The sequence below is a fragment of the Anas platyrhynchos genome, chromosome 1 (genome assembly GCF_047663525.1).
Source record: "Anas platyrhynchos isolate ZD024472 breed Pekin duck chromosome 1, IASCAAS_PekinDuck_T2T, whole genome shotgun sequence".
Taxonomy (NCBI): domain Eukaryota; kingdom Metazoa; phylum Chordata; class Aves; order Anseriformes; family Anatidae; genus Anas; species Anas platyrhynchos.
The window spans coordinates 53,945,020-53,971,263 of NC_092587.1; the positions used below are offsets into that span (position 1 = coordinate 53,945,020).

Consider the following 26,244-nt stretch of genomic DNA (forward strand, 5'->3'; position numbering starts at 1 on the left):
GGCGCCCGCCATAGGCACTGGGCATCCCTGAGAATTTGGGGAGCGGCTCATTTCCAGGCAGGGTACACCAGAGCCCCTCCACGGTGCGTCTTTCTCCCTGTACAACATCTGTCAGGGCACCGAAATCCTGCAGGACACGCTGCACGTTCCTGGTTCGATATGGCACTTAAGGCTGCGTGTCCATAACCAGGGCCACCCCGTTTCCACGTGTCCTGAGCGATGCAGGGGGATGATTCTCTAGGAGGGTGTACAAGGCTTGTGGGGGAGCCACGTGTCCCCGTGCCCAGACGATTGTCAGCACTGCTCCTGCAAAACGAGGGCTGGTTCATGGAAGACTTAATGCCTCGCTCACGGAGGCTCTTCCAGCTCACGTGGCAGAAACCTGTGCTTTCTGGGGAGAAAGGTCTTGATTCCTGTCAATGCCTTCCTTTAAAACCTTGTAGGAAACCGGAGGAATGTCATTTACATCGCTTCTTAAAATAATATAAATGTCAGTAGGAGATTTGGTACTGGAGGCAAGAAGAGGACGAGTGCGAACCTTTGACCAAGTCAGCCCTCATTTCTTAAACTGTCTCGCTGCACAGCCGCTGGCCCAGGCTTGCAGACTTATCTCTTGAAAAACTGCAAGTTCACAGACATTTCAGGGATCGTCTATTCTTAGATTGTGCCCTATTCGAGTGCACAAATAAGGCAATCAGTAAGAACGCTATAAATTCTTCCTAGGAAATTTTAATTGTCAATTTTGAGTGCCGCGCTCATTTCAGGCTCTGTGCCGCAGAGAGGGGGGCAGAAGCAGCAGAAAGGCAGTGCCTGTGGACAACAAAACTCGACTTTGATGGAAAGCCTCCCAGAAAAGGGAGACATCGAAAGCATCACACTGCCGTGGAAGAGAAAAAGATGAGGGAATGGGCTCAGCCTAAGGATTGTAAGGAAACTAACCTATAATGCTTATAACCTGTAATGTTTATTGGTGCTGTTTCTGAATGGGACCAGGAATGAACCCGAAGCACAAGGCACTTAAAAACACACAAAAATGACGTACTGTAGGCTGCACGTGAGCTGGTGAATGGCCCTCGCCAGAGATACCGCTGAGGCCAGGTGCTCAGGAGGATTCAGGGCAGGACCGGGCTTTGATGGGGAATAATGGGAACAGCCAAAATTACATTAGGTGGGTTTAAAAATAAGCTAAAACAAGGAGGTCACGTTCTTTCACACACTGTGCAGAAAGCCAGCTGCCAGAGAAACATCTCCGCAGCAGAGAGGGTTCAGTTGGGGCGCCAGGATTTCCACAGCTGGATTTGGAAGAGAGGATGCAACGGGGAAGAGATGGTGGTGAGGGACCATTTGTGAGCGATGCTGGCTCCCACAGCCACCAGCTCTCCCAAAAAGCGCCGTGCAGATGCTGCTCCCCCCCTCGCATCCCTGTGTGTGCTCATACTCACCCGGCCTGCAGAAGAATAGGTCCGATTTGGGCACACAAGTCGAGGAGCAAACTCTCTCGCTCCATTTTCCAGCATCCCCCCCCCTCCTCTGCCAGGCAATCAGAAATAAAAGCTGCCACACGCACACACCTTGGTTTCCTTTCGTACTTTGCCTTTTTTTTTGTTGTTTTTTAATTTTTATTTTGTCCTCCTTTTAAGCATCCCTTTAAGGGTGAAATGAAATCCAACCATTTACAGAGAAAATGATTTCAGAATGTACATTTGATTTATCCTTACAAAAAGTTCATTATTACTTGCTGTTTATAAATTACAGAGTGGAAAGGAGCTTTGCAGATGCTCTTTCTTTTTTATTTTTATCTTTTTTTTTTTTTTTTTTGGCAAGTCCACACGTCCTTTTGCCAAAACAGGGTGTTCTGGGGCCACCACCCCAGTGGCAACACCACCAGTAGGTCCAGGTGGACCCCAGCCTCGGGGGTGCTGCTGGGCCACCTCCAGGATGACACGGCATCATCCTCCTCACAGGAAGGAAAAAAAAAAAAAGCAACAGTGGTTTGAATTCTCGGTTTCAGAGTATTTCAGTTCCCTTTTTAAACCATTTTCTGCAGTCCCCGAAGCCTTCAATGTCAGTGTATTGCATCAGAAACAGCTCTCCTTCCTCGGTGCTGGATTCGAGCCCCTCCTGAAACCCCTTTTCCTCCAGCTCCCCCTCTCTTTCCGTAGAAAGAGCAAGTTTGTCCCGTGCCTCAGAAATCAGAAGGGATATAAATGTGGTTTTTTTTTGGTAGGTGGGGTAAACACAACAACGGAGGGATTCGGGATCCATTCTACCCCTCACTTCCCTCTTTTTTTTTTTCCTTTTTTTTTTTTCCACCAAGGCTTGAGGTCAGGCAGGACGAGCTTTTACTCTCCTCTTCACCTCCAGTGACCGCTACCAGGAGCAGGAGAGACTCCAGACACGGGGCTTCACAGTGCAGAGGCTCAGCAGCCACGGAGGTTGCTGGCAGGAGCAGGGGGACAGGGACAGAGCCCGGGGGGCATTCAGGAGGGGAGAAGACACCGCCAGCCCACGGGGACACCAAAAAGAGCTCCGAGGCAGGGATTTTTTTTAGTCCTTCCCTTCTCCAACTTCAGTGCCTGGGTCAGGCGAAGCTGCGCAGAGGGCAAGCCACCACCTCGGGAAATCGCTGTGCAAAAGTCAGCTCGCCAGTCCTCATCCCTCAAGGGAGGCGACGGAGGACTTTTAATCCCAAGCACTTTAACTCCCCACGGGGAATAAACACAGAGTTTGCAGGAACAACAGGAACAGTAACTGGGCTGGCCTTCGATCAAGAAATGTTTAAACAATTCTTGAGAAAGAGGAGGAAAAAAAAAAAAAAAAAAGAATGCATCTCAGCTGTAAAGTCCCTTCCTCCCTCCACAACAGAAGCCTGTTTTAAATTTAATTTCCTAAGAATAAGGAAGTGAAGAAAGACCAGGGGGTGGACAGGGCCAGAGTCACACAGAAGAGCCTCAGCACTGCTCTCAGCCCGCTCCAGCAGGACCTCCTCCTCCCCCAGAAGGGGAACGATGGAACAAATAGTGGAGGAGAGGGGAAGGAGGGGAACAGGCAGTACTTTGGGAATAGAAGATCCAGATATTGCCGCTGTGGCCTCATCTGATGCTGCTAAGAGACAAGGGCCTTACCCCAGCGATGGAAATGAGACTTAAGCATGGAAAAAGAGGGGCCCTCGGCTCTTCTAAAGAGACATCGTGGCACACGAGATGGGGAAGGAACTAAGATGAACTCAGTTTGATCAGAAAAAGATGCTCATCATCTCGCCATTCCAACCTCAGCCTTCTTAGGGAATCAAGATTTTTTGTACATGCTCTTCCTTCTCTAGAGAAGGGAATAGGAGGGAAGAGAGAGATGCAACGACACGATTTAAGCACAAGGGGCTGGCCAACAAGAAAACAGAGCCCTGATGGAGTGAATTAATGGCAATGGAAACCCTCCTGCTTCTGCACAGCTGTCCTGATGTCAGGGTCACTCGTCCTTATGACAACACTCTCCTCCTCCACACCACCCTCGCTTCTTTGCTTGGAAGATGAGCCAATATTTCCACTGTACAGCTAACAGAGCACGTTCATGTTTTTCACCCTCTTCGTACCACAGAGCAGGCTCTGGGCACCACGTCAAGCCATCTGCTAAGGAAGGGTGGTAAGGGTGGAAACGCCAGCCTGCCTGCTCAATGGGCTGAATAAATCCAACACAGCGACAGGCCAGAGCCCTCGGTGGCAAGCTCCGTGTGGACAGCGGCCCACCAGCTGCAAGTAACATCATCCTACATCCCCAGCCTGGAAAAGCGTGGGCTGCACATGCTCTCTGGATTACGTGATCATCCCAGAAGAGGTTTTTGGCCCCAAGGGGAGTTTTCCCATGGCCCCTTTCTCCGTGAGTTCCCTCACACCTTAAGAGCAGGCAGGTGGGTCCCATGCTTTGACATGCTTTGTGCTTCCCCACGACACCCGTCGCAGACTCAGCTTTGCCCTTCCTCTCTCCTTTCCCCCATGGCAAGAAGGGATGGCCAGCACATGTAAACAGCAGCTCTGCCACAGGCTACGGAGGCAGCTGAAGAGGCACACAGGTCTGCATGTCACACTGCTATGCGGAGACGATGCTTTCCCTGAACCTCTCCTATGCATTCCCCAAAACGTCATCCATGCCAAGACAGATCACAGCTTATGGATCTCAGCGTTTCCTGAAAACATACACACCCAAGCCCAGCCTATGCCCCCTTCCCTCCCAATACTGGTAACAAACACCCACGTGCATCCCAAAACCATGCATGTTAGCACTCATGCACATAGGAAACCATGCACTTGTAAACATACACTCCCACCATCTGATTTAATCCCCCTGCAGCTTATCCCCGCCCCGAAAGAAGCACATATGGCAGGGAAGATGCTTCAGCTCCTGTGGGCCACGCCAGTGCAGCGTTGAGTGGGCAGGGGTGAAAAAAAGGAGTTAAAAAAAAAAAAAAAAAAAGGGTCAGCTTTCTCCTCTGCTTCCCATCTGCTTGCTCCAGGACTGGTAAAGCATCAGGCCAAGACGCAGCCCAGGACAGACGAATCAAGTTTGTGGGAGGAGGCTGTGTACCGGGGAGAACACCTTGGAAGCAAAGGCTTTACCTCCCCCCAAGTACTTTGAATAGAGAGGTATATAAAAAAATAAATGCATATTGAGATGCTTTTGCACATTCACTCATCCAGAAAAATGCCTGTGACACACATCTACACACGTGACCACTCACATCAGTCTGTGCCTGCTGACTCACACGCTCACTGAGTAGCCCAAACTCACATCTGTGCTTGCTCCGATCCACAACGAACGAGGATGGATGGGAACAGCTGCCCTCTCTCCCCAGCAGACCTTCCCAGCCTCCCCTGGAGGAAAACCCACCAGCTGGATGCAGAGAGATTCTCCCCAGCCAGCGGGAAGGGTCCAGGAGACGCAGGGAAGTCTTTATGCTACCGTCAGGCTAGGTCCTGCACCTCTCCCCTCCTCCTGCCCAGGCCTCCCTTCAGCTGACCGAGGAATTTGTGTCCCCAGGCATTACCCCGGGAAGAAGGGAAGGGAGAGCAGAGACCATGGAGAAATGGCACACCCCACCTGGAATCGAAAAAAAAAAAAAAAAAAAGAAACAGACAAAACACACCCGACTCTTTCCCTTTGTTGCAAAAGTTCTGATTTCCCACACGAGTCCCAGTGGTCTCACCCAGCCCCCTCCGCTTTTCGGTACGGGTTCTCCAACAAGTAGTGGAATCGCTGGTAGTTCTTGAGCAGATATTTGGGAGCATACATGTGCTCCTTGGGGTCAGCAGGGGGATACTCCTGCGTAGTACCATCAAACCACCCACCAGTCCGGATCAGCTCCCGTATATAATTGAGGTCTCTTTTATCCTCGTAGTCCCCCCAGCGGGGGAAGTCCCCATTCTGGGCTGACACCAGTTTGAAGTAGATCCCCTCCGGGGTGAAACACCAGGAGCAGTGCCAGCCAGCAAAGTGGAGGGGGCTGCCCAGCGACCACTGCACCAGGATGTGTCCTGTACTGTTCTCATACTGCCGAAAGCCAGGCATGGTGTAGTACTCGCGGCGCCGCAGACGGATGCCGTCAGTAGCGTAGACAGCCTGCAGCATCCCCATAGTGCAGCCTGAGACCACCTCCAAGGTGCCTGGTTGCTTCCAGAAGAAGCCGTAGAGCGACTTGCGCATGTGAAAGGCAAAGGGCTCCGTCCAGCCATCGTAGAGCTTGAGGAAGAGGACGCCGTCGCGGGCCGGGATCTCATCGGCATCGTCGATGATGAAGACATCGTCCGGGCGCAGGTTGCGGAGGCGAGAGACGCCGTCCCGGGTGAGAAAGGTGCGCAGGTAATCGTCAGCGATCCAGCCGTCCTGGCGGCCGCCGGCGGGGAAGTGGTCCAGGAAGACGTAGAGCACCTTGTGGCGGATGTAGTCGTAGGAGCCGTTGAGGAGCATCTCGCGGAACTTGAGGGGCCGCGGCTCTCCGTAGGCCGTGAAGTTCGACTCGCACACCACGAAGACGTCCACCACGTCTCCCAGCTCGTGGAAGCGGACGTCCAGCAGGTCAAACTCATGGTTGATGTTGATGGCGTTGATGACCCGCCGGGGGGTCTCCCGCGGCACCAGGCGGTCCTTGGTGGGCAGGTTGGAGTACTGGACCACGGTGGGAACGCCGCAGCTGGGGCCGTGCCAGCCCGGCAAGCACATACACTCAACCCACTTGCGCCGCTTGGTCTGGGAGCTTAGCGGCTTGCGAGCAGGCCGCCCCGAGGCCGCGCCATCCGCTCGCTCCTCCGGCCGCCCTCCCGTGGGTGGCTTCTCCAACACCTTGGTGCCTGGTTTAAAGCAGACGCCGCCGGCTTTGGTGCGGACGAAATACTCCGTCGTGTCTTCCGGCAGCACAAAGTTGGCTTTGTGTAGCTCTTCGCTGGCTCTGCTGGGAGGCAGGGGCTGCAGCAAGGGCGAGTGGGAGTACAGGGGTGTGCGGAGCAGCTCTGCGCCCCCCGGCTCAGGGCTAACCTGCGGCGTGACGGGGGCATTGTTCCAGAAGAAGCTGGAGACAAGGTTGGGACTAAGTGAAGCCAGGTCCCGGGGGAAGGTGACATAGGAAAGGGCCTTCAGGAAGTGCAAGAAGGAGATGAGGCAGAGACCAGCCATGCAGAGAGTCAGAAAGAGCTTATGGCGTCTCATCTTCATCCTGTGGAAAAGCCACCAAAAGGAAAGTCATGGTCAGTAGTTACCCCGGTGCAAAAAGTTTATCGTTGGTAGGAAGACAGGTTGGGGATGCCAGAAAGTCCAAATTCAGCATGCATCTTTCAAGACTTGAATCCAAAACATCTCCCCCCACCCTCTGCCAACTTCAGCGGGCCTCTTGCCTTGGCTGGGTTATGCCAAGCCGAATCTCTTCTAGATCAGCTACAGTCTTATAATCTCATAAAGACAGGAAAGGTGCTGCTGGTGGGGTAGAGAGACAGGAAATCCAGAAAAACAAGACTTCACAATCTAGTGAACTCACCACACTTGGCTGATTTGTCCTCATCCATTGACAGAAACAAACACAGGCCTCCTCAGGCCTTGGATCACCAGGAGGTCAGGGGAAGATAAAGAGAGAGCAGAGAGCAGGGGGGATGAGAGGGAGTAGAGGGTAACGCAGTTGAAACTCAACCAGCGTAAGAGAGGCAGTCTTAAGGGACTAAGATCATTAGCCAGGCTGCCAAGATCAGGAAAACACCTACGCTCCCCAGATCTCTCCAATGTTTGCTCACAACACACACCCTAAAAAATCCTTGTTCCTAGGAAATGCTAGCTGAGTCCATATAGGGAACAGAGAGGGGAAGAAATAAAAGAAAAAAGATTATTGCTTTTACTCTCCTCCCCTCTTTCTCAAGTCCACTACGTCTCCAGATGTCTCCCTTTGCTTTTAATTTTCTTTGGACCAGATGGTGAGGTTTTCTGCATCTGGATCAAGGAGGCTATAAAAAAACACCTCGCTGTCTCTGCTGGTAATGCAGTGCCATGACTGATCCATGTCAAGCCAGCACGAAGCCAGTGGTGCTCAGCCCTTTGAACAACAAAAAAATACAACCTTCATCCTCTCCCTCTACCACCTCCCTTCCTCCAGCCCATGCCGGGAGCATGGAGCTGCTGTCAGGCAGAAAAATGACTGAATACCACAATCCAGAAAAATGACGAAAGAAAGAAAAAAAACACAACCTCAGTCAATACTTCACCACGGAGATCAAGGAAAGGCATTTGCATTCCGCTGTTTAGGGAAGGCTGGGACGAAGACAGGCAGGGGAACAAGGTGACCTAAATGCCCTACGTGAAGCAGAGGCTGCCTCTCCCCTCAAAAGCACGAAACTCCCCACGTGGAGGCAGGCAGAGCTCCCTCCACACCCAAGAAACCCACCAGTTCTTCCTCAACGTGACGTGCTCCTCTACAGCAGATCCCCACCACAGTCCTGTGCCCACACGTACGCCTCAGCACCTCCTTTCCCAGGCCAAAGGTCCGCACGCCACACTCCGTGCCGTCGCCTATAAACCCCACGTGGCACCCAGAGGCAGACCAAGCACCCGGCCCTAAGCCAGGGCGCTCCCCTTGTCCCCTCTGGGACTCCCCACAGCCCACGTGCGTCCTGGGTGGGAATGGCGGGGAGCAGTGCCTGGCCCGCTCCTGCTGCACACGAGGGGAGCGAGTGAAACACGGCAAGGCGCGTTTACTGATTAACCTGGGGAGAATTTAATGCTGAAGTGAAAAGCCATAAATTAGGCAGATGGCAACTGCCCAAAGGAAAAACTTATCTGGGCTCCCAACTGAGGGCTCCAACATGGACTTTGATAGAGTGGTTGTCCATATTGATGCCTTTCAGCTCAGCAGCAAGCATTTCTAGATACTTCACAGTTGCTTTTTTTTTTTTTGTGAGAAAAGGCCATTCACTGGCGCTGCCCCCTGTGCTTCGGCAGTGGCACGAGGACTCCCATGTTAACGGGGTTGTTTCAGCATGAAAAGGGGGACTGCAAGCCTGAAGCCAGCACAGAACTTACAGCTTCACTATTTCTTAATGTTCGTTATGGCTTCTGAGAGATTTCGACACAGCACAGGGTGGGTGAAGGGCAGGATCCTGGCTTGGTGCACCCCGGGAAGCCATCTTGTCAGGCCTGGGGCAGGAGGAGGAAATGGTGCCAAGAAGAAATGGTGCCTCTACTCACTGGGTCCCACCGAGCAAACCCCCACCACCTCCCGCACCCACCACAGCCCAGCTCCTGGGCGGCCACCTCTGTGGTGGCCCTGCCATGGAGGGCTTGGAAAGAAGCTGAAAAGACGAAGTGAGCAGAGGCTGCTAGGAGAAGACACCCCTTGCTGGTACACTAGTGCAGTTCTGTCTGATGGGGTGTCCTGCGCTTGCTCTGAGGCATTACCTCAAGACATCAGGTTGCTGAGGCTCAGGCAAGAAGAGCTGGCCTGCTCCCTTAAGGCAATCCCAATGGCTGCCAGCTAGTGCTGGCTTCATTCCAGCTCCTAAGGGACACACAAATGCACGGCAGCCAGCATCCTCTGGGCTGGACCAGCACAGAGGACGAGTGCTGAAGGAATCACACACGGCAGGGCTCCATCTTCTTCCCAGATGGCTGCGATGCTCCACATGCCACAGGAAATCCCAGACAGAGGTTCTAACTCCTGGCATTTAACAAACTGCTTTGCTTTCTGGGATCCCGTGTGCCATGTCAACATAGCCGGATGCACGTTTTTAGGAAGTAAAGCATGTTTTCCTCACTTGACATTTGCATACATCACTGTCAGGCTCAGCTCACGGCTCTGCAGCTCTTCACCCACGAGCAAAACTCAGCCCGTGCTCGGCTGCATTGCCTCCCTGCTACTGCAGCCTGCGTCTCGGAGAGCCGGGCTGGTGCGCACAGCCCTCCCCTGCAGCTCTGCCAAAGCAAGCTGGCCCTGCAGTACCCTCTGCTGTTTTGCTGCCGACATTTCCCAGGAGGCAATTTGCATAGCTCGGTTGCCTTTGTTAGGGAGCGGGAACATGAACCCGCTTCCTATCCCCCTCCTAAAAGGAGGGAAGCAAGGAAGCTGCGTCCTCTTCAAAACCCCTTCCCTAGGACCCACTCCATTCCTACATGCCAGGGATTCCTCTGACAGGGAGTGGAGAGAGAGCTCATCCACCCTTGGGTGGGCTGAGATGCTAAAAATCAGTCACGTATCCCTTCCCATGTCCTCTGATCAGCACTGCAGAGAAAGATGTGTCTTTGAGTGGTGGCTAATTGGAGACAAAGGCCAGCAGGGGAGGAAAATGTTATTACCCACCTTCCCCATCCAGAACATTTATATGTGGCTGAAATGAGAAAGGAGGTACCAGTCAGGGAGACATCTCAGCTTGTCATAAGAAACCCCAGCTGCTCTGTCACAAAGCAGCCATCAGTTACCAGGAACACAGAAAACAGCAAGAAGAGATTTCCCTTATGACAATTTTGAATGAGGAGAGAAAAAGAGTAAAGTTGATCTCAGGGAGAGAGATCAAGTTGCTGTCAGGTTTAAAGCTTTTTTTTTTTTTCTCCCCCCTGTTGGTTTTATGTTTAAGTAGAAGAAAAAGTCAGGAGGAGCATGGACAGTCAGCTCCTTTAAGACAAAGCTCTTTAGGGAACATACAATTATAAACAACTTCAGCAACGTTCAGCCTCAGCAAGAGAAGCCGAAAGCTTCTTTTTGTAAGGGACCACCCTTGATATTTCCTTGCTTGAAGAAGATATGTCTCTGCCATGCAGGGGAACGGCTTTCAAAGAAGATAGCTCAGAGTAGTGCACATGAGTTATTCCCAGGCACCTGTTACAGTTTTACTTTGCCATTATATCAAGTCACCTGTTAATTTATACCATCCTGAAGTCATATCCTGATTTCAAGGAGCAGGAGAGAAAGATATGCACAGCTAAGAGCTGGCAAGCCACCCATCTTAATGTTCTCTTCTGGAGGACACTGGCAAGAGGCCATGCAACAGGCCGCTGGATGCACAACACCCCAGCCTCTGGCATGCTAGGGCACAGGACTCAAGACTCTCTGGACCTCTCCTGTAGTGACAGGGGAAAAAGCTGCTTTGAGGACAAGCCACAACAGAAGCTTTTAGTTCCTGATCCCCAATACAGAAATGCCCATCTCCTCTGCCTGGAGTTATCCCTAAAGACCCACTCAGTGTCATATTTGCCCATCACTCAGACACTTCAACACAATGCAATGATTCAAATCGGAATCACTATCACACAGCAAAATAAAATCCAGCATGATCTCCATCCTCCACCTCACAGTGAGGGCCAAACTGTCTCTCTGCTCTAGCTACAGACAAACATGAACAGATCCTTCACTTTTTTTCCTTTTTAGTGACAGGTCTACCATCCATTCATGGGGCACAGGAGTCACATCATACATCAAGGTCACAGTATCTCAAAGCACACCAGAATCTCTAATTACTTTTGATCTGCAAACATCCACAAAAGTAAGAAAAATATTTAAACTACTATTTGTTTACAAATTAAATGTAATTAGCTCAAGGACAGCAGAACTTGACTGTGCTTAAGGATAAGAAGAGAAAGTTATCCTACAAAGCTGAACAGCAGGGAAAGTGGAGAGAAGCAGGATGTACCAGAACATTGGTAGTGCTCAGCATTTCTTTCACGTGAAGGATTTTCAGAGACTGCGAGCAATGAGGATGTTAGCAGGAAATTCTGGGAGGGTCACAGTACAAGGTGGTTAGAACACAGGCAGGTCCGCATCCACTTCCATCCAAATTTCAGCAAGGTTCAGGAAGGGAACGTATTATTTTTTCCACCACCTTCATTAAGAGTTACTGCCCGCAGCACCAATGCAAAACAGCAATACTTCATGCTATGCATTTCCTTTGCAGCTTTGAGGCAATCGACCACAAGGTGCCACTGACTCACTGCCAGCACAATCAGCTGGAGCAAGACATCCAGTACAATTACCCTTCAAGTAAGGTCAGGAAAAGGGAGAACCAGGCTCTGTCTTAAGCATCTTCTCTCCCTTTCAACAAGGAGGCAAGGGGAGACATAAGGTGACAGCTCTCAATCAGTTATGGTCATAGCATCTAGTTGGCTTCCAGAGACACCATCTGCTCACCAATGGGTGTCATCAAGCCAGGAAGAAAGCTGGATGAAGAAATAAACAACTAAAGGGTGAATCTACACAAGGCCATGCACGACCAGCCAGAGCACAACTAAGAAACCAAAGCATCGCCTTCCCCTTCCCACTGAAGGGGGACACATGGCATACATCATGTCAAGTCCAAGCACCAGGTTTGTGTCCAAGGCCTAGCAATGCCTCAGCTGACCAGCATCATCTGTGCTCAAAGAGAAAAAAAGGTGTTTCCTTTCCTATGCACTTCTGTAGGAAAATGAAAGGCTACAAGCCAAAAGCTACGGTCTGCTAAATACTGAAACTAAGACGGATGCAGTGGAGATGCCTCAGCTTTTTTGCCTTTTATTTACTTATTTATTTTAAGTACCATGGCTGCCCACCTCTTCACCTCCTAGAGGCAAGATACCTTTGGATTCCACACCTTCCAGGAGCTTCCAGTGTTTTGACTGTTCTCAGAAAGTCCACTGAAGAGCTGGCCAAGACGCTAAGACTTTGTTATCTTAGATGCCACATCCCCAACCACGGCAAGATAGGTACATGGCTCTTAACCTTCAGTATAGAGATGGGACCTGGCAATGAAGTGATCTTTGTTGATGGCGTTCTGTCTCAAGACTGATCTTCCAGAAGTCACCAGAATAAACCAACATCTGAACACCTTCAGAGTCCATTATGAATCCCTCCACTTGAACAGATTGTTCTTACTGTAACTACCATAATACTAATAGCAGCATAATTATAGAATTCTCCAGCCCCCGGTTTAAAAGAAGATCTGCTCAGAGAAGACTAGAAAACTCTACTGAAATCCAAGAATGGCCTATGAGACACAATTTAATTTTATCCAAGTACTTGGACATCACAAGGGTATAGCACTGCGTGCTAAAGGAACCTTCAAGCTGGATTTCTAACTCCACTGGAATCTAACAAATATTCTTCTTAGTGTCCTTCAGCTGTACCAGGCTCCCTTGTAACTAATCTTCTCTCCCCATCCAAGGCCAGTCCCACCATAGGGATTCCCATCGTTCTCGAGATGCCTCGGTACATCCAGATCCTTCAGATGCTCTCAGAAGCCACAATCTTAATTCCTTAGCACCACTAGGCTAAGAACTATCCACTAAAGGAAAAACAGCACTTCTACCCTCTTCTCTCCTTCACTTACACCTGATATCCTGGAAGGACTCTTCCTCAGCCCTGCTTACTGCCTCCTCAAACAAACAAACATTTCATCAGAGGATAAAGGAAAATTGTGCTTTCACAGACCAAGTGATGCGTGTGGAAACACGGGCCGTGGCTTCATAGCTTCTCTTCCCTCACTCACCATCATCACAGCTCACTACCATTCCGATGTCAGTACAATCATATCAAAGTTTGCACTGTAAGCCCAGCTCAGCAGCCAATCTCAGTTAAAAGTAAATAAATTTCGAGAAGTGCCTAGGGATGGGAACAAGCAGTTGACCAGCAGAAACTTCCTAAATGATTTCAGCAGTTCACTTCTCACCAAAACTCTCATTGTCACATCCTCATATAGTTACATCCTCAGATGCTTAGAGAATTGGGACAATTTTTAAGCACGGTTCATCTAACCAAGCCTCCACTGAGGCTCCCATTCAACTGCCGTGAGCTTGATAACGTCTCCTGGCAGCATCAGGAAAGAAGAACATCTCAAAAGAGGGATCTGGAAGAAGCAGCAGACAACTGCTTTCAAAGCAGACCCTGGCAGGCAGTCCACATATGTCAAGCAAGCGGGATACAAGTCAAGAATCCTAAGAACAGCACCAAAATGAGCAGCCAAGATTAAACTCGGAACTGAGGATGAGGGCACACAGCAGACGCGCACCAGACCATGCAAGCGAGCAAAGAAAAGCAGGAGAGCTCCCGGGGACTGGGTGACAGCCCGAGGAACTGGGAGGTGCAGGTTGAGCAGACAAGAGCAGGGCGATTTTGATCTCCTGCAGGCTGGAGAGAGGCAGCTAAGGAAGGAATGAAGCAAGAAGCACTTGATGCCACAGCGACGGGCAAAGCACACAGACCCAGACAGAAACCACGTTGCCTCCAGCTATTTTGGAATGGGTGGCAGTTGTTTGTGCATCCCCGGGATAAAAGCTCTCCAAGTTCGGTCGAGGAGGGGAATAATTAAACCCCAGAAAGACAATAAATAAAGAGAGGCCATGGTGCAGCAGCGAGATCCTGGCGGCCACAGCGAAGAGCTGGCCCTCCATCCCCGCCCTCTTTCCTCCCCCATCCATCACCAACCACTTGGGGTTTGGCAGTGTGCTCATTTTCCCACAGTAGCCCATCTATTACAGCTTGGAAGAGCATTCCCAGACTCCTCCTTCCCCTCCTCCCCTTCTTTCAGGCCACAGGGGTCCTGCTTGGCAGCCCCCGGGTCCCCCTCTTCTCTGAATGCCTGGTGACCAGCCAACCCCATGCAAAAAGCATTAACCCCTCTTCACCAGGAACAGACAGCGAAACCTGGCTCCATGCTGAGAGGTTTCCCTAAGGTGCCTCTCTCTCCCTTTCCCACCCCTGATCCCCCCCCTTCTTTCCCCTTTCATTTTATTTCACAAAACCCAGCCCCAGCCCTGGGAGCGTTGCATCTTCCCGAGAACGTTACACCCACCCCTGGGAATTTTTCTTGGACCAAGAACAGACCCTTATTTATTTGTCTCTTCTGCCTTTGTTCTTCATTTCCTCTTTCAAGACTTAGGCAAGACCTCGACACAGTGCCGCCTGGATCCCCCGCTGCCGCTTCGCTTGGTTATTATTTTCGGAAGGAAAGCGCCGATAGGCGGGGAGCTCTCCAACGCCTTCCCCCAAGGCAGAAGCGAACCAACCCAGGCACCCACCTCTGGAGCAGGCAGAGGGCACGGGGCTCCACAGAGCACCCCAGGCTCCGGTTGTGCAGACACGGCCCCCTGCTCGTGTAATCCTCCTGATTGCAGCATCGCAGCCCCTCGGATTAAACCCACGCGAATCAAATCTCCGGTAGCGGCTCTGTGTCGGTAGCAGGCATATGGCACCAGGAAAAGGGGCAGTTTCCCAGAATGAAATCAAAAGCCTCCTAATGCACTTAGCTCGGGGTCACATCAATCTCTCTTCTGCCTCCCGCAGATGGCTGGATCTCGTTTACAGGCACTGCAGCAGGCCTGGGTCTCAACAATATGTTTACTTCTTCTGTGCAAACATCCCCTTTCACTAGGCAGAGCACTACCCTGATCTCCAGATTAAGCTGAGCGCAGGTCACCCTGGGCATCACACAGACCTCGATACCACTTCTCTTCTTCCCTAACATCACCTTACTTCTCGGGGAAAGATGAGGAATTTTTGCATTTAACCAGCTGCCAGCTTCCCCAACAGGAGGTAAAGCCGGGTAATGAAAGAAAGGGGTTTGTTGCAGGCCACGGTCAGGTGGGAGAGCACAGCTTGGCTGAGGGACCTCTGGTGATTACATGTCCGGCTTCTCCCGAACGTAGAAGCCACAAACCGACAGCATGTGGACAAAAACAGGGAAGCCAAGCATTTCTGCTCAACGGAAGGACAGAGCGTGCGGTTTACTGCCACCACCTCTTGATTACAGGCCAAGTTCCTTTCCCTTTCCCTCCCCTTTCAGGTCCTCAATAACACAAACATTTATCTTGAACTCTGCTTCTGACAAAATCAGCTGCCCGGCCGGGCCAGAAGTGAAGGAGAAGAGGAAGGCACTAAAAGCTAGTGTATAAACCCCCGTGAGAGTCAGTGGTGAAGAAAGGACACGCAACGCAGAGCAGCCCAAGGCCACGTCCCAGGCACCAGGACCACTTAAGCAGGAGCAGGATTATCCCATCTGCACGGCACAGCGACCTGCCACCACGAGGCAGAGGGCCAACGGGGATGAAGCACATGCAGTACGTGCAGCAATTCATCTTCGTGGTGCTCCTCCGCTGCAAGAGCCTGTAAAAAAATAAAATAAAAAAAAAAAAGCCACCCCAACCGCCCTCTGCCCTCAACTGGGTGCTCTTTAGGGTTTAGTCACTGAGAAATGATGGGAATTTCAGCTGGGCTGTTTGTACAGGCTGCTGCTCGATCACCTTGTCTTTCAAGTCCACGGGTCCTGATGTTCTCTTGTAAAATCCGATGTGCCGTGTCATGCCAAAGCTTAAAAAAAAAAAAAAAAAAACACTTTGGCAGGACAACACGGGCCTTCAAAAACTAAAAGCTCTCAAGCCTCTGAATATTTCAGAGAGCAGTGCTGATGATCCCTGCCCTAGATCCATGGCACAGCCCTGTTACTGAGTCAGGGACCAAATCCAAGGACTAGATTCGCCGTCTCCAGCTTGACATCACCTCCTTGCTGCAGAGGCAGCACTCTGAACTCAGGAAGCCACAGAGATGCTCGGCAGAACCCCACACCTGAAGGGCGCAGAAACCAAAACTGCATTTTTATTTTTTTTTTCCTGTTGTTTTCAGCAGAAACATCTACAATGCGGTTCGGCTGCGCAAAGGCAGGCAAACACGGGCAGAAAGGAAACCCACAGCACTTCCTCATCGCGAAGTGAGCGAACCTGGATGCCTGACAAACTCCCCTTCCCTACCCCCCCCCACCCCCAGCGCTCACGGGAAGCAAGAAGGCTCTGTTCCAGAGCCCAACTGCACTATAAATAATTCAAGAGACTACTAAATTATGCAGAAGCAATCCCGTCGTCCCCCCCGGCCAGGCTGAACGCAGGTGTGGTCAACCCTTGCTCCTAAAGTTGCTGCTGCACAGGGATTTCAAGGCCACGGAGGCTCCGTGCCAGCAGCACATCTACCAGAACACCACGGCCACTCGCTTACGGTCAGGCCTGCGCCAAACAGCACGACAGGAGGTATTTGGGGACACTGCACCGAGGAGGAAAACAGCAATTCCTTTGAGCCACCTCTTCTCCAGAGACCTCGCACGGCGCCAGCGGAAAAGCAGCAGCTCGTGGCCTCTCCAGGGCAGGCTGCACGGTGCCACTTGCTTGCACGTAAGGCAGAGAGGAGAGAGGGGCTGCCGTGGCAGGTGAAAAGGGAACTGAACATGCTCCGGAGGCAGCAAGGAGGAGACAGTTTTGCTAGCACAAATAACGCGCGGGGAAGGCTGAGCTGAAAGACGGAATCCCCTCCCCGCTTTTCTGCCCCGCTCTTTTTGCCCAAGGGAGACGCTGCCTCCCTAAAAAAAAAAATAAAAAAAATAAAAATCAGGGCTGCTGAGGTTTCCCCTCAGCAGTGGGGTCATTGATAACCACGTGCTGGTCACCGCTCTCCTGATTCACCCCACGCAGCCAGCCCTGTGAGCTCAGGACCCCCTGAGCAGCACCATCCACCTCCAGCCCCTCCGCGGGCGAGCCCTTCCAAAGCCCCTACCTCTTCCAGCTCCCGCAGGCTCCGAGATGCGTCCGTGCCCAACATGCTCGGTCTGCACGGGCCTCTGTCCTCCTGCTTCTCCCTGGCGCCCAGCTAGGAGCCTTCCTTCTGGCAGAGGAGGAACCGAAAGCGCTGCCATAGCCCTCTCTTCAGCCTCAGCACAACCCGCTTAAAATCTCAGGGCTCCGGCTTACCTTCCCCTTCTCTCTTAAAGGGCTCAGCATCTAGGAGACAGAGACTCCCTCCCCTGCCTGTTTGCCACGCTGTCGCGCTCGCTCTCAGCGCGGTTCCAGTATCTGAATGTCGAAACAGGGGATCCTAACGCAGATAAAGTCAGCGCGGCAGATACCTGCGCTTAGATCACAGGTTTCACAGTTGCCAAAGACGTTATGCGGTGGGTTTCATTTGCATCAGGTCTCTCAACGTGCTTCCAACCCGCTTGCTGAGGCTTTGCTAGCATGCAAAACACACACAAGGCAACACCCCAGGACAAATACGAGCCCAAACCCTCACAGGGATGACAAAGTCTGATTACGCTCGCTGACCCTGGCCCAATCCGCAAGGATTTGCACGCCAAGGAAAAATGGCAGGGCGCTGGGATTGTAGATTAGGCAGCAGATCAAGGAGGCGATAGCTGTGATGAGGACAGCAGGGTGCAAGCAGTGACTGCAAGCTAGCAATAACCCCTCAGGACCCGCACCCAGCCTGTGGGTATCCCTCAGGATTTCTGAGATGGCCGGCAGCAAAGCGAGGACAAGAAGTGCCACGCTTGGGTCATCGCCCTCGTGCTCAGCCCCTGCCTGTGCTGCTTTGCTCCTTGCCTCAGTTTCCCTGGTTGGGAAATGGGAGTGACGCTTCTCTACCTCCAGCTAACGGGCTTGCTTAATTAAGAGAAGCTTAACAGGTTGCTTCGAGGCTCTTGGAAGGAAACCTTTTTAATAAAAGGCACTGCACCGGCTCATCAGCGAGAGGAGCTGCCCCCGCTGCCTCTCCCCCTCTCTGCAGGGTCACATCCACCTCTCCCACTGCTTGCAGATGTTGCTTTAGAGACTTCTGGCAGAGCTCAGTTTGCTCAGACACCACAGCCATGGAGGATTTTTTTGCAAAAAGCCTATTTAGACAGTGGCCCGGGCGCTCCCTTCGCTGGGGAAACAGGAAATGTTAACCGAGCTCATCAAGCTGCCTATTCAACTGCAGGGGGGTGTTATCGTGGTATGAAAGGCTGAGGCCCCCACAGCAAGCAGCTCAGGTGACTGCTGCTATCCTCAAGCCGAGAATAATCACTTCCTAAATCACGGCTCAAGAACAAGCCCTTGTTTTTTTGTAAGGCAGCCAGATCCCTTCGTGCTTTTTCTTCCTGCAGCCCGCCTGGTGAGAGCTCAGAGCTGCACTCCCTTTCACCGGTCAGCTCCACACCAGGCAAGTTTCTGAGCACAAAAATATATCCACCCCGATCCAGGCATTTGGAGGTACCTGTTGTGCTCAGGAGCAGCTTGGGGAAAGGATAGGGTTTGCACTGCAGGGGGGACAAAGATCAGAAAAGGAAGGTGAAGAAATCGTGCTTCTGCCTTCCTGAGGGCTGCAGCCAGAGTCCATTTCAGAGGGATACAGGCACGGGGTGCTCTTGCTGCATGTCAGAGTGGCGGTGCAGGCTGCTACTAGCACCGCTCCTGCAGCACGCTCCCCAAACTGTCCAAGCACCCCAAAACCTGACCCAGAGCCGCCCACAACCCAGGCTCAGGCTCCTCACGGCCAGCCTGCAGCACCGACCTGACAGCACAGCCCACACGTGCGCTGCAGATGTGCCACCACCATCCCCAGGAGCATCCCGGGTGGAAACACTCGGCATTCCTAGGATGTACCCCACGTCCCCCTGCGCCGCACTGTGCACACCTTCCCCTTTCGTTCCCCGCTGTTAAGGTTTGGTGGAGTACCACGAGATGCCATCCTGTCATCGGGAGAAATGCAGCGTGGCCTGGCTTTGTTGCATGACTGACGGGTGACAGTGGGGAAAAGCAGGTGGTGCCAACCAGCTACACGCTCTTACCTCTCCAGTCAGGGCTGAGAACTCAAACCAGCCCTTCCGAGCACCTTACGTTGACCTAACGATGTGAAGAGGCCTCTTGTGCCAGCCAGTGCCCCCCCCCGCCGCCCTCTCTGCCGGAGTTATTGTCAGCTGTACCAGCCTTCGTTAGCACCACCTCCTCCAGCTACGTCCCACTGATTGGGTCACGGCTTCCAACAATGTACAAAGGGCTCATTTTAGAGCAAGTAACCCCACCTAAAACCTAAGCAGCCTTTAGAAATGAAGGCTGGCCTGGCTCGCCCCATCCATCCATCACCAAATTCCCTTGCTTCCTTCCTCCACATTCACAATCCAGTGCACGAGGGGAGGGGGAAAAAAAATAATAAAATCAATTTTTTGATAGCAGGTGCACCTTAAAGATGCTGCTCTCCAAACAGGAGGAGGCTCAGACACAACACCCTGAAAACTCAGCTATCAACCCCGCCAGGAGAGAGAGCTTATCTCTGCTCACTGACAGGACAAAGCAAGGGAGGGAACTTGCCTGAGCTAAGGTGTCCTTCATGCAATGAACACGCACAGTAACACCCAAACCTGCTGTCCCGACCAACTCCCAACTCCTGCACCCGGCGGCTGCTTATACGTGCCAAATTTATTGCAGCCATAAACCCCACCGAAGGGCGAGCGCTCTCCTGTAAGCGCACCCGGCAGGGCTCGTGTGCGATCCCGCATGCACCCAGCGAACACCCACCCGAGCCCGTCACGCAAGCAGCCCTCGAAGACATGCAATAGGCATGTGACAGCCATCTGGCAGGCCACGAAGTCACTGCCGTGTGTAACCACTTGTGCGTGGGAACAGGAGGGGAAGGATAAACACCAGGAGCACGGGAAGCACGCACACAAACTTCACACGGACGTTCCCCAAGCGAGCTCGCCAGCGACAGCACCCGCTGCAACAGCACAGCAGCCCCCAGACCAGCTATTCCCGTCCCCTGTTGGGCACGAGTGCTCTCGATAGACGATCGCAGTCGTGGCCACCTCCTGAAGTGCAAATACACCCACTATTTTCCACCTCCTCTCCTTCACCACCTCACTGAGACGATCCTGGCGTGCCGCGCAGCCAGCTCATTCTCTCCCCAACCTTACCGACACTTGCGGGGAAGGACAGAGGGACACCGTGGCTCAGCCCCCAAACCCCATCTGGTTCAAGCTCCTCACGCTCCGGGCACCTCAGAGCCAAGGTGTGCAGGCGGGTGAGGCAGCAGCTGGGCAACTGCACTTGGAGCGAGGCAAGAAAGCGCACCTGCAGCAAATCCAAACCCCTCCCCTCTCCTAAGGATATAATTGCTGTATCCAAAGCATTAATAAACAAGCCGTGCAGGTACAACTGAGAGTCCTCACGGGGAGGGAATGTTATACCTCGCAGTGGATTGCTTACCACTGCTGCAAAATCACCTGAGGGCGTAGAAGGGCCATAAATCTAGGCGGGACTTTGATGACAACACGGTGGCGGACTCCCAGCTTCGCTCCTGTTGGGCAGCTGGCGATGGCTTTCGTTCAAAGCCTGCTTTATATCGCTATAGGCTCCCCAGGAATAGCTCACGGGACTGCTTCTCACTCGGGTGATGTTCCCAGCACTACTCCTGAGGCTGAAAATACAGCGCAGGTGCTATGGCTGTGCTCAGGGAGCTTTGGAAACCAGAGGTGTGCTGGAGGGTGGGAAGCCCCATGGTTTTCCATCCCTTCCAGGACAGCTCTTTGCAGTCCAAGGGTCAAGCAATGGTAGGTCCTGTGTGATTCCAGCTCTTCTTGGAGGAGCTGGCAGCAACCAGGACTTGGAAGTGGCTAACGAGTCACGGGCTCCAGCTGGACTTGAGCACCACTTCTGAGGGTGGGACCTACAGGTCAGGGTAGCTGCTCTTTCAGCAGGGGGCCCCGAAAAGTCCCCGCTGACTCACATCCTGCTGGGATGGGGCAAGCAGGAACAAGAGTAGGTGGGAATTTGAAATTCAGTTTGCACAGGGCTGGGGGGGGGGGGTTCCTGGTGACTCAAGTCGTACTTGTTAGCAGCCGTGCCACGGAGTGTTTTCACGGGCTTGAACTTCCCACTCACGGGGAGGGATTTGGCGTTGACTGGAGGGCCATTCTCTGGGAGGGGAGGTGCTCGGCACCCACACCGAGCTGCCTGTGCGGGCTTCTCTCATGGCCCAAGCACTGTCCTGGTGTGGAGCAGAAGCGCAAGACCCCAGCTTCGACGCTGGGAAGGAGCAGGGCTCCCCGGCAAAGCTCGTGGAAACACAGCCTGTGGAAACCCCCGGAGGAAAACCCCAGGATGAGGCACGGAGAGGTGCCTCTCTCCATCCCGCTCCCTCCCTCGCGGAGCTGTCTGAGCAAGTCCCGAGCCGCAGCAGCCGCCGTGCTTCCCATCACCCTTGTCACGCTCGCCCAGGGAGCGAAACTCTCGCAAGGACGGAGCTGCGCCAGCCCGTGCCACTCCAGCGGGGACACGCAGCTCTTCCCAGCCCATGAACAACCCAACGCGAGCTGGGAGGAACCGGGTGCCCGCATCCTTTCACAGCCAGCTCTCATCCTGGGGGGCTCGCAGTGGGTCTGGGGTAGAGACAGAGCAGGGGGAGATGTGGAGATGGAGCAGGGCCGCTGGATGCTGCCCGCACGCTGCATTTGTCTGGGTGTTTTCCCTCCCACGCACGCACTCCTGTTACTCCTCGCTTGCTGCAGGCTTGGCACAAAGCCCCAGCCTGTGTGTGTGACCCCCCCCCAAGCCAAACAGGCCGGGCCTGGGCTGCGGGTGCCCCGGCTGGGGGCTGCCTCCATCCCCGGCACAGCTGCGGGCATGGGGAGGGGGGGGGGGACCCGGCGGCATCGCCTCCCTCCTCCCCACCGCCGCCGCTGCTCCCTAGCGGGGGATGCTGGGATTATGGGGAGGGAGGGGATAAATAAAAAAAAAAAAAAAAAAGCAAAAATAAATAAATAAATAAATAAAAAACACGCGATCATATAAATAAATAAGGAGAAGGAAAGCGGGGGGGGGGAATGCCCGCAGGGGATGACGCCGCAGCCCCAACTCGCAGGTGGCGGCTGCGGGGAATGGGGAGCAAGGGGGGGGGCGTCCCGCAGCCCCGGGGGCAACTTCAGCGGGGAGGGTGCTCGCCCCCCGACCCCCCTTTTATCCCTTCCCTCCCTCCCTTATCCCCCAGCCCCTCGCTCACTCACCCCCGGCCGGCGCAGCGGCGGTGCCCGCCGGGCCCCCGGCGGGGCGAGGCTGCCGCTCGCCCCCGGCCCCTCCGCCGCCCCCCGGCATGGCTCGGAGCCCCCCCGCCGCCTTCCTCCTCCTCCTCCTCGGAGGGAACGGAGCTGAGCGGCTCGGAACCACCTCCTCCTCCTTCTACCTCCTCCCCTCCGACCGTGGGGAACGGCTGGGGCCGGGGATGCCGAGCCGAGCCGGGCTGCAGCAGCCCCTTTTGTGCCGCCCTCCCCGCCTGTCTCCTCCCCCGGCGCGCCCGACCGCCCCCCCGGGCTGCCACCGCCCCCCGCTCCCCTCCCCCGGGGCAGCGGCCAGGCCGCCCCCCGCCTCCTTCCCCGCACAAAGGAGACCCCCAGGGGGGGCTTTCACCCCAGGGGGGGCTTCCCCGACCCGCACCGAGATGTGGGGCAGCCCCTCAGGCCGGTCCCCCCCCCCCCGTGCCCAAGCCGGCGGTGCGGCAGCATCCCTCCCGGTGCGAGCGGAGGGCAGGAGCGCTCCTCCTTGTTGTTGTTGTTTATTTTTATTATTATTATTATTTTCCTTTATTCTTTTCTTTTTTTTTTTAATGCAGGAGGCAAGGAGAAGTGGGGATGTGCGAGCTGCTGCTTTGCCCGGCGACGTGCAGGAAGTTTGCAGCGGTGCCAGAAATAGAGCCTGCGCCTGCACCCGAACCGCAAAAAAAAAAAAAAAAAGCAAAAAAAAAAAAAAGCAAAAAAAAAAAAAAAAGCTGCCTTGTCTTAATTCAACTTTTTTTTTTTTTTTTTTTTCTCTGCTTTCTTCCTCGTCGGGCCGATCCATGGAAAGGGAAACAAAGGCAAGGAGAACCAAAACAAACCCGGCCGGGCGAGACGGCTGCGAATCCTCCGAAAGGCGAGCGTGGGACCTTGCCCCCTGCGACCGGGAGCTAACGAAAGGTCAAAAGGAAGCAGCGCCAGAGAACACCCTTCCTCGCGAGTTGCTGGAAATTTAGAAAAACAGCGCCTCAAAAACAAAGCGGCGGTGCCAACGCCTCTCCAACCTGCCGGTTATCAGATGGGCGAGCTGGGCTGCCTGGCAGCTGGAAGCGGCTCCCGGGGGATCCCAACAGGGATCCACAAGAGATTGCTGAGGAAGAAGAGGCCCCACGGCCCCATCTTCTGCCCGTCCTCGCCATCTTTCCCAGCCAGCACCGAGAAGTGGCCATCCTAATTTTAAGGCCAAGGTTGAGATGGTCTCGGAGCTGGCACAAAGAGATTGCAGAAGCGAAGGGGGATTTTCCCCTCCCCAAACTCAGCTGGAAGGAGGGCTGCAGGCACCCGGAGGTGGCCTGGCTTCAAAAGTGCCTCAGGAGCATTGCAGAAGTACTGGGGGACAGGAATGAGGACAGAGGGGGAAGACAATGGTACAACAAGTGAAGTTCTCACCATACAAGAGAGATAATTTGGGGGCAGAACACCAATGCCAGTCCTTGAGGACCCTGAAAGGCTCCACCTCCAGGATGCTGATGGGAAGACACCTCAAAGACGACAACATCCCCATCTCCGGGACTGGGATGAGGTCTCTCATCCGTGGGAGGATGCTCTCCAGGACAGCAGAAAGCTGGGCTTGGAGGGAGCCCTCAGCTCCCGCAACCCCAGGGGAATTTGGCAGCCACAATTCAATTTGCATTGGGTCCATGACAGCTTTTTTTGGGGGGAGGGCTGGCAAGCGATGGCGTTAGCCTTGCTTGCGTGGGTGATTTCAGCTCGGGGAGCACAAATCCCGTTAGGGATGGGCAGCAATCTCCGATTCCTCTCCCCCAGCCAGCAAACGCCCATCACAGAGGGGGAGGTTGACACTGATGGGAAGAAAGCATTACAATTTCAGACCTCCTTAGTTATCCCTTGCTTCAGGTATTATTCCCTGAGCAGTTTGAAGACAGCCACTACTTTTTCCATGTTAAACAGAAAGAAAGCTAAAGGGTTAACCCAGCCACTGCAAATATTCAGGAACATCAGACCACAAATGGGAGCCAGAATAGCATCCCTGCGCAGAGAGGCAGCTGCAATACCACAGCTCCCCTGTCCTGTGACAAACAGTGTTTGCCACACCGAGCGCTCCTCACTGCACAGCCAGGTCCCTCAGCCTCCCCGGGGCATCTGCACCTCCCTTACATGGATTTGTGGCGGTGGGGATTTTATCCATGCCTTTCAGCCTTGGTGTGGGGAAGGACAAGGGTTTGCTACTCTTACCCTGGACCAGAGCAAGGCAGAAGTGGTGCAGCGTGGGCTGAAACACCACCACCAGCAGCATCTTCTTTCCAAACCCACGTGGGTCTGGGGTTGTGGACCCAGACTGCAGAAGTCATATTTTTTATTATTTATTTTTTTTTTTATTTTAATGATCTTGGGTGCTTTGATGGCAGCAGCAGACCGAGGCTGTAGGCTTAGATGTAGCATCCAAGCGCCTCAACATTTTTAATTTACGTAGCCATCCTACCACCTCCAAAAGGTAAAAACCCCAAACCTTTGGCTCTGTTTTACATAAAAGGAACTGAGGATTAGAAAAATTATATGATTTGCTGGAGGCCAATCGGAGAGTCTGTGGTAGGGGAGAAATTTGACTGTGGGTCTTGAATTAGCAACCTACCCCTTGCTGCCTCTGTAGTGTTTTCTCTCTGCTTTGCATACTTCAGACTGAGACATGCTGGACAAGCTCCCTCGGGATGAGGAGTCATTTTTAGCCCCATTTCGTACAGAAACGAAGCTCTCACGATCACGTTGTCTATCTGCCTGTCTATCAGCCGCCCACAACACGGTTTGAATCCACCGGCCAAGTCCAACCAAACCTGGCAGCGAGGAGGATCTCTCAGCGGAGCGACTCGGATGAGCTCTCCAGCAAGCGGGAAGAGGGCGAGAACGCAGAGCGTGCCCTGTGCGCTCGCCTCCTGCCCCTCTCCTGCTGGGGAGAGAGGGATCGAGCTCTGGGCACGATGTTTGGGGCCGGGAAGGGAGCTGAGCTCTCTGCAGGGACATCCTGGGGGTGCAGCGAGCCCAGCCACAAAGGTGGCAGAAACCTCTCGCCCCACACTCGCAGAGCAACTTCTGCTCTTCGTGCTCCCTAAGCCCCGGCGGCTGCTCCTGGGGGAAGAAGCCAATTACCATATTGCAATGAGTTAACCTTAAATGGTCTAAAATCCAAACCTCTGCATGCAAATGAATTCCGATGGGTTAAGCGAGATAAAACACCGCCCAGCCACAGCTGAGCCCCAGCCCAGCTCGTTCGCTACCCGAGAAACTCGTGCGCTCGCGACTGAAGGCAGCGCGCGCTCCTCGGCGATGCAGTCAGCCCCGCAAATATTTGTGCCTCCCCCAGCCCCGTGCTCCATCCTGGCCAGGTGCAAGGCTTTGAAGGCAAAGCCTTTTCATCTGTGTTTTCAGATTTCCGTGGGCCTGTTTTCTTTCAGTGCTAAAGGTGGGAGGCGTGGGCGAGCCCCTCCGGGCAGGGTGTCGGGTGGGCGCTGGGCTTTAATCCCACAGCCCCGCTGCTAAAACCCCCGCAGGGTCTACCCCTAGGACGTACCAGCTAGAGGCAGGAGGGCAGGCGCTTCTCCATCACTTCTCGGGATGCCTGGTGCCCATCCGAGGGGCTGCTCCTTGCTGGTACAGGCGTGGGTGACTCCGCGTGTCCCTTTGCGAAGAGGAACTAACCATAAATGTTTCCGTCTCCGCCGCCGTTATGCGATCTTTTTCCACCATGTGGCCATTGCTGATAAGTGGTTCGTGGGCTCCCTGCGTGCAAGGACTTTGACATTTGGTTAACTCCCTCACACTGAGCTACAGAGCCCGGGTAATGGCCGCAGAGCCCAACTTTCGCTAATGCCCTTTCGGCAGAAAATCACCCGAAGGTCATCTCGGTTTCCCCCTTCGGGATGCCAGCCCTTTTAATGCCCTTTCGAGCCCGCCTCCACAAACAAAG

The 26,244-nt window shown here is 53.5% G+C and overlaps 1 protein-coding gene across 6 annotated transcripts; it reads right to left on the reverse strand.

Annotated features, from left to right (window-relative positions):
• Positions 1 to 1,572: 1,572 nt before the first annotated feature.
• Positions 1,573 to 26,007, reverse strand: MGAT3 (beta-1,4-mannosyl-glycoprotein 4-beta-N-acetylglucosaminyltransferase). 6 transcript variants are annotated; one of them, XM_072037415.1, is made up of 3 exons: positions 22,278 to 22,468; positions 15,724 to 15,790; positions 1,573 to 6,700 (listed from the first exon to the last, which is right to left on the reverse strand). In XM_072037415.1, exon 3 carries the CDS (start codon positions 6,697 to 6,699, stop codon positions 5,194 to 5,196), a length of 1,506 nt encoding a protein of 501 aa, XP_071893516.1. In that variant the 5' UTR covers position 6,700; positions 15,724 to 15,790; positions 22,278 to 22,468; the 3' UTR covers positions 1,573 to 5,193. The 6 variants fall into 6 exon arrangements, with proteins under 6 accessions (XP_071893516.1, XP_027306692.3, XP_027306674.3 ...); XM_027450891.3 differs by lacking the exons at positions 15,724 to 15,790; positions 22,278 to 22,468 and adding an exon at positions 25,849 to 26,007; XM_027450873.3 differs by lacking the exon at positions 15,724 to 15,790 and having other exon boundaries at positions 22,278 to 22,435.
• Between the last annotated feature and the right edge of the window lie 237 nt (positions 26,008 to 26,244).

Excerpts from the sequence above, each read along its gene's own strand:
- MGAT3 (XM_027450891.3), bottom strand. The coding sequence starts at position 6,699 with ATGAAGATGAGACGCCATAAGCTCTTTCTGACTCTCTGCATGGCTGGT.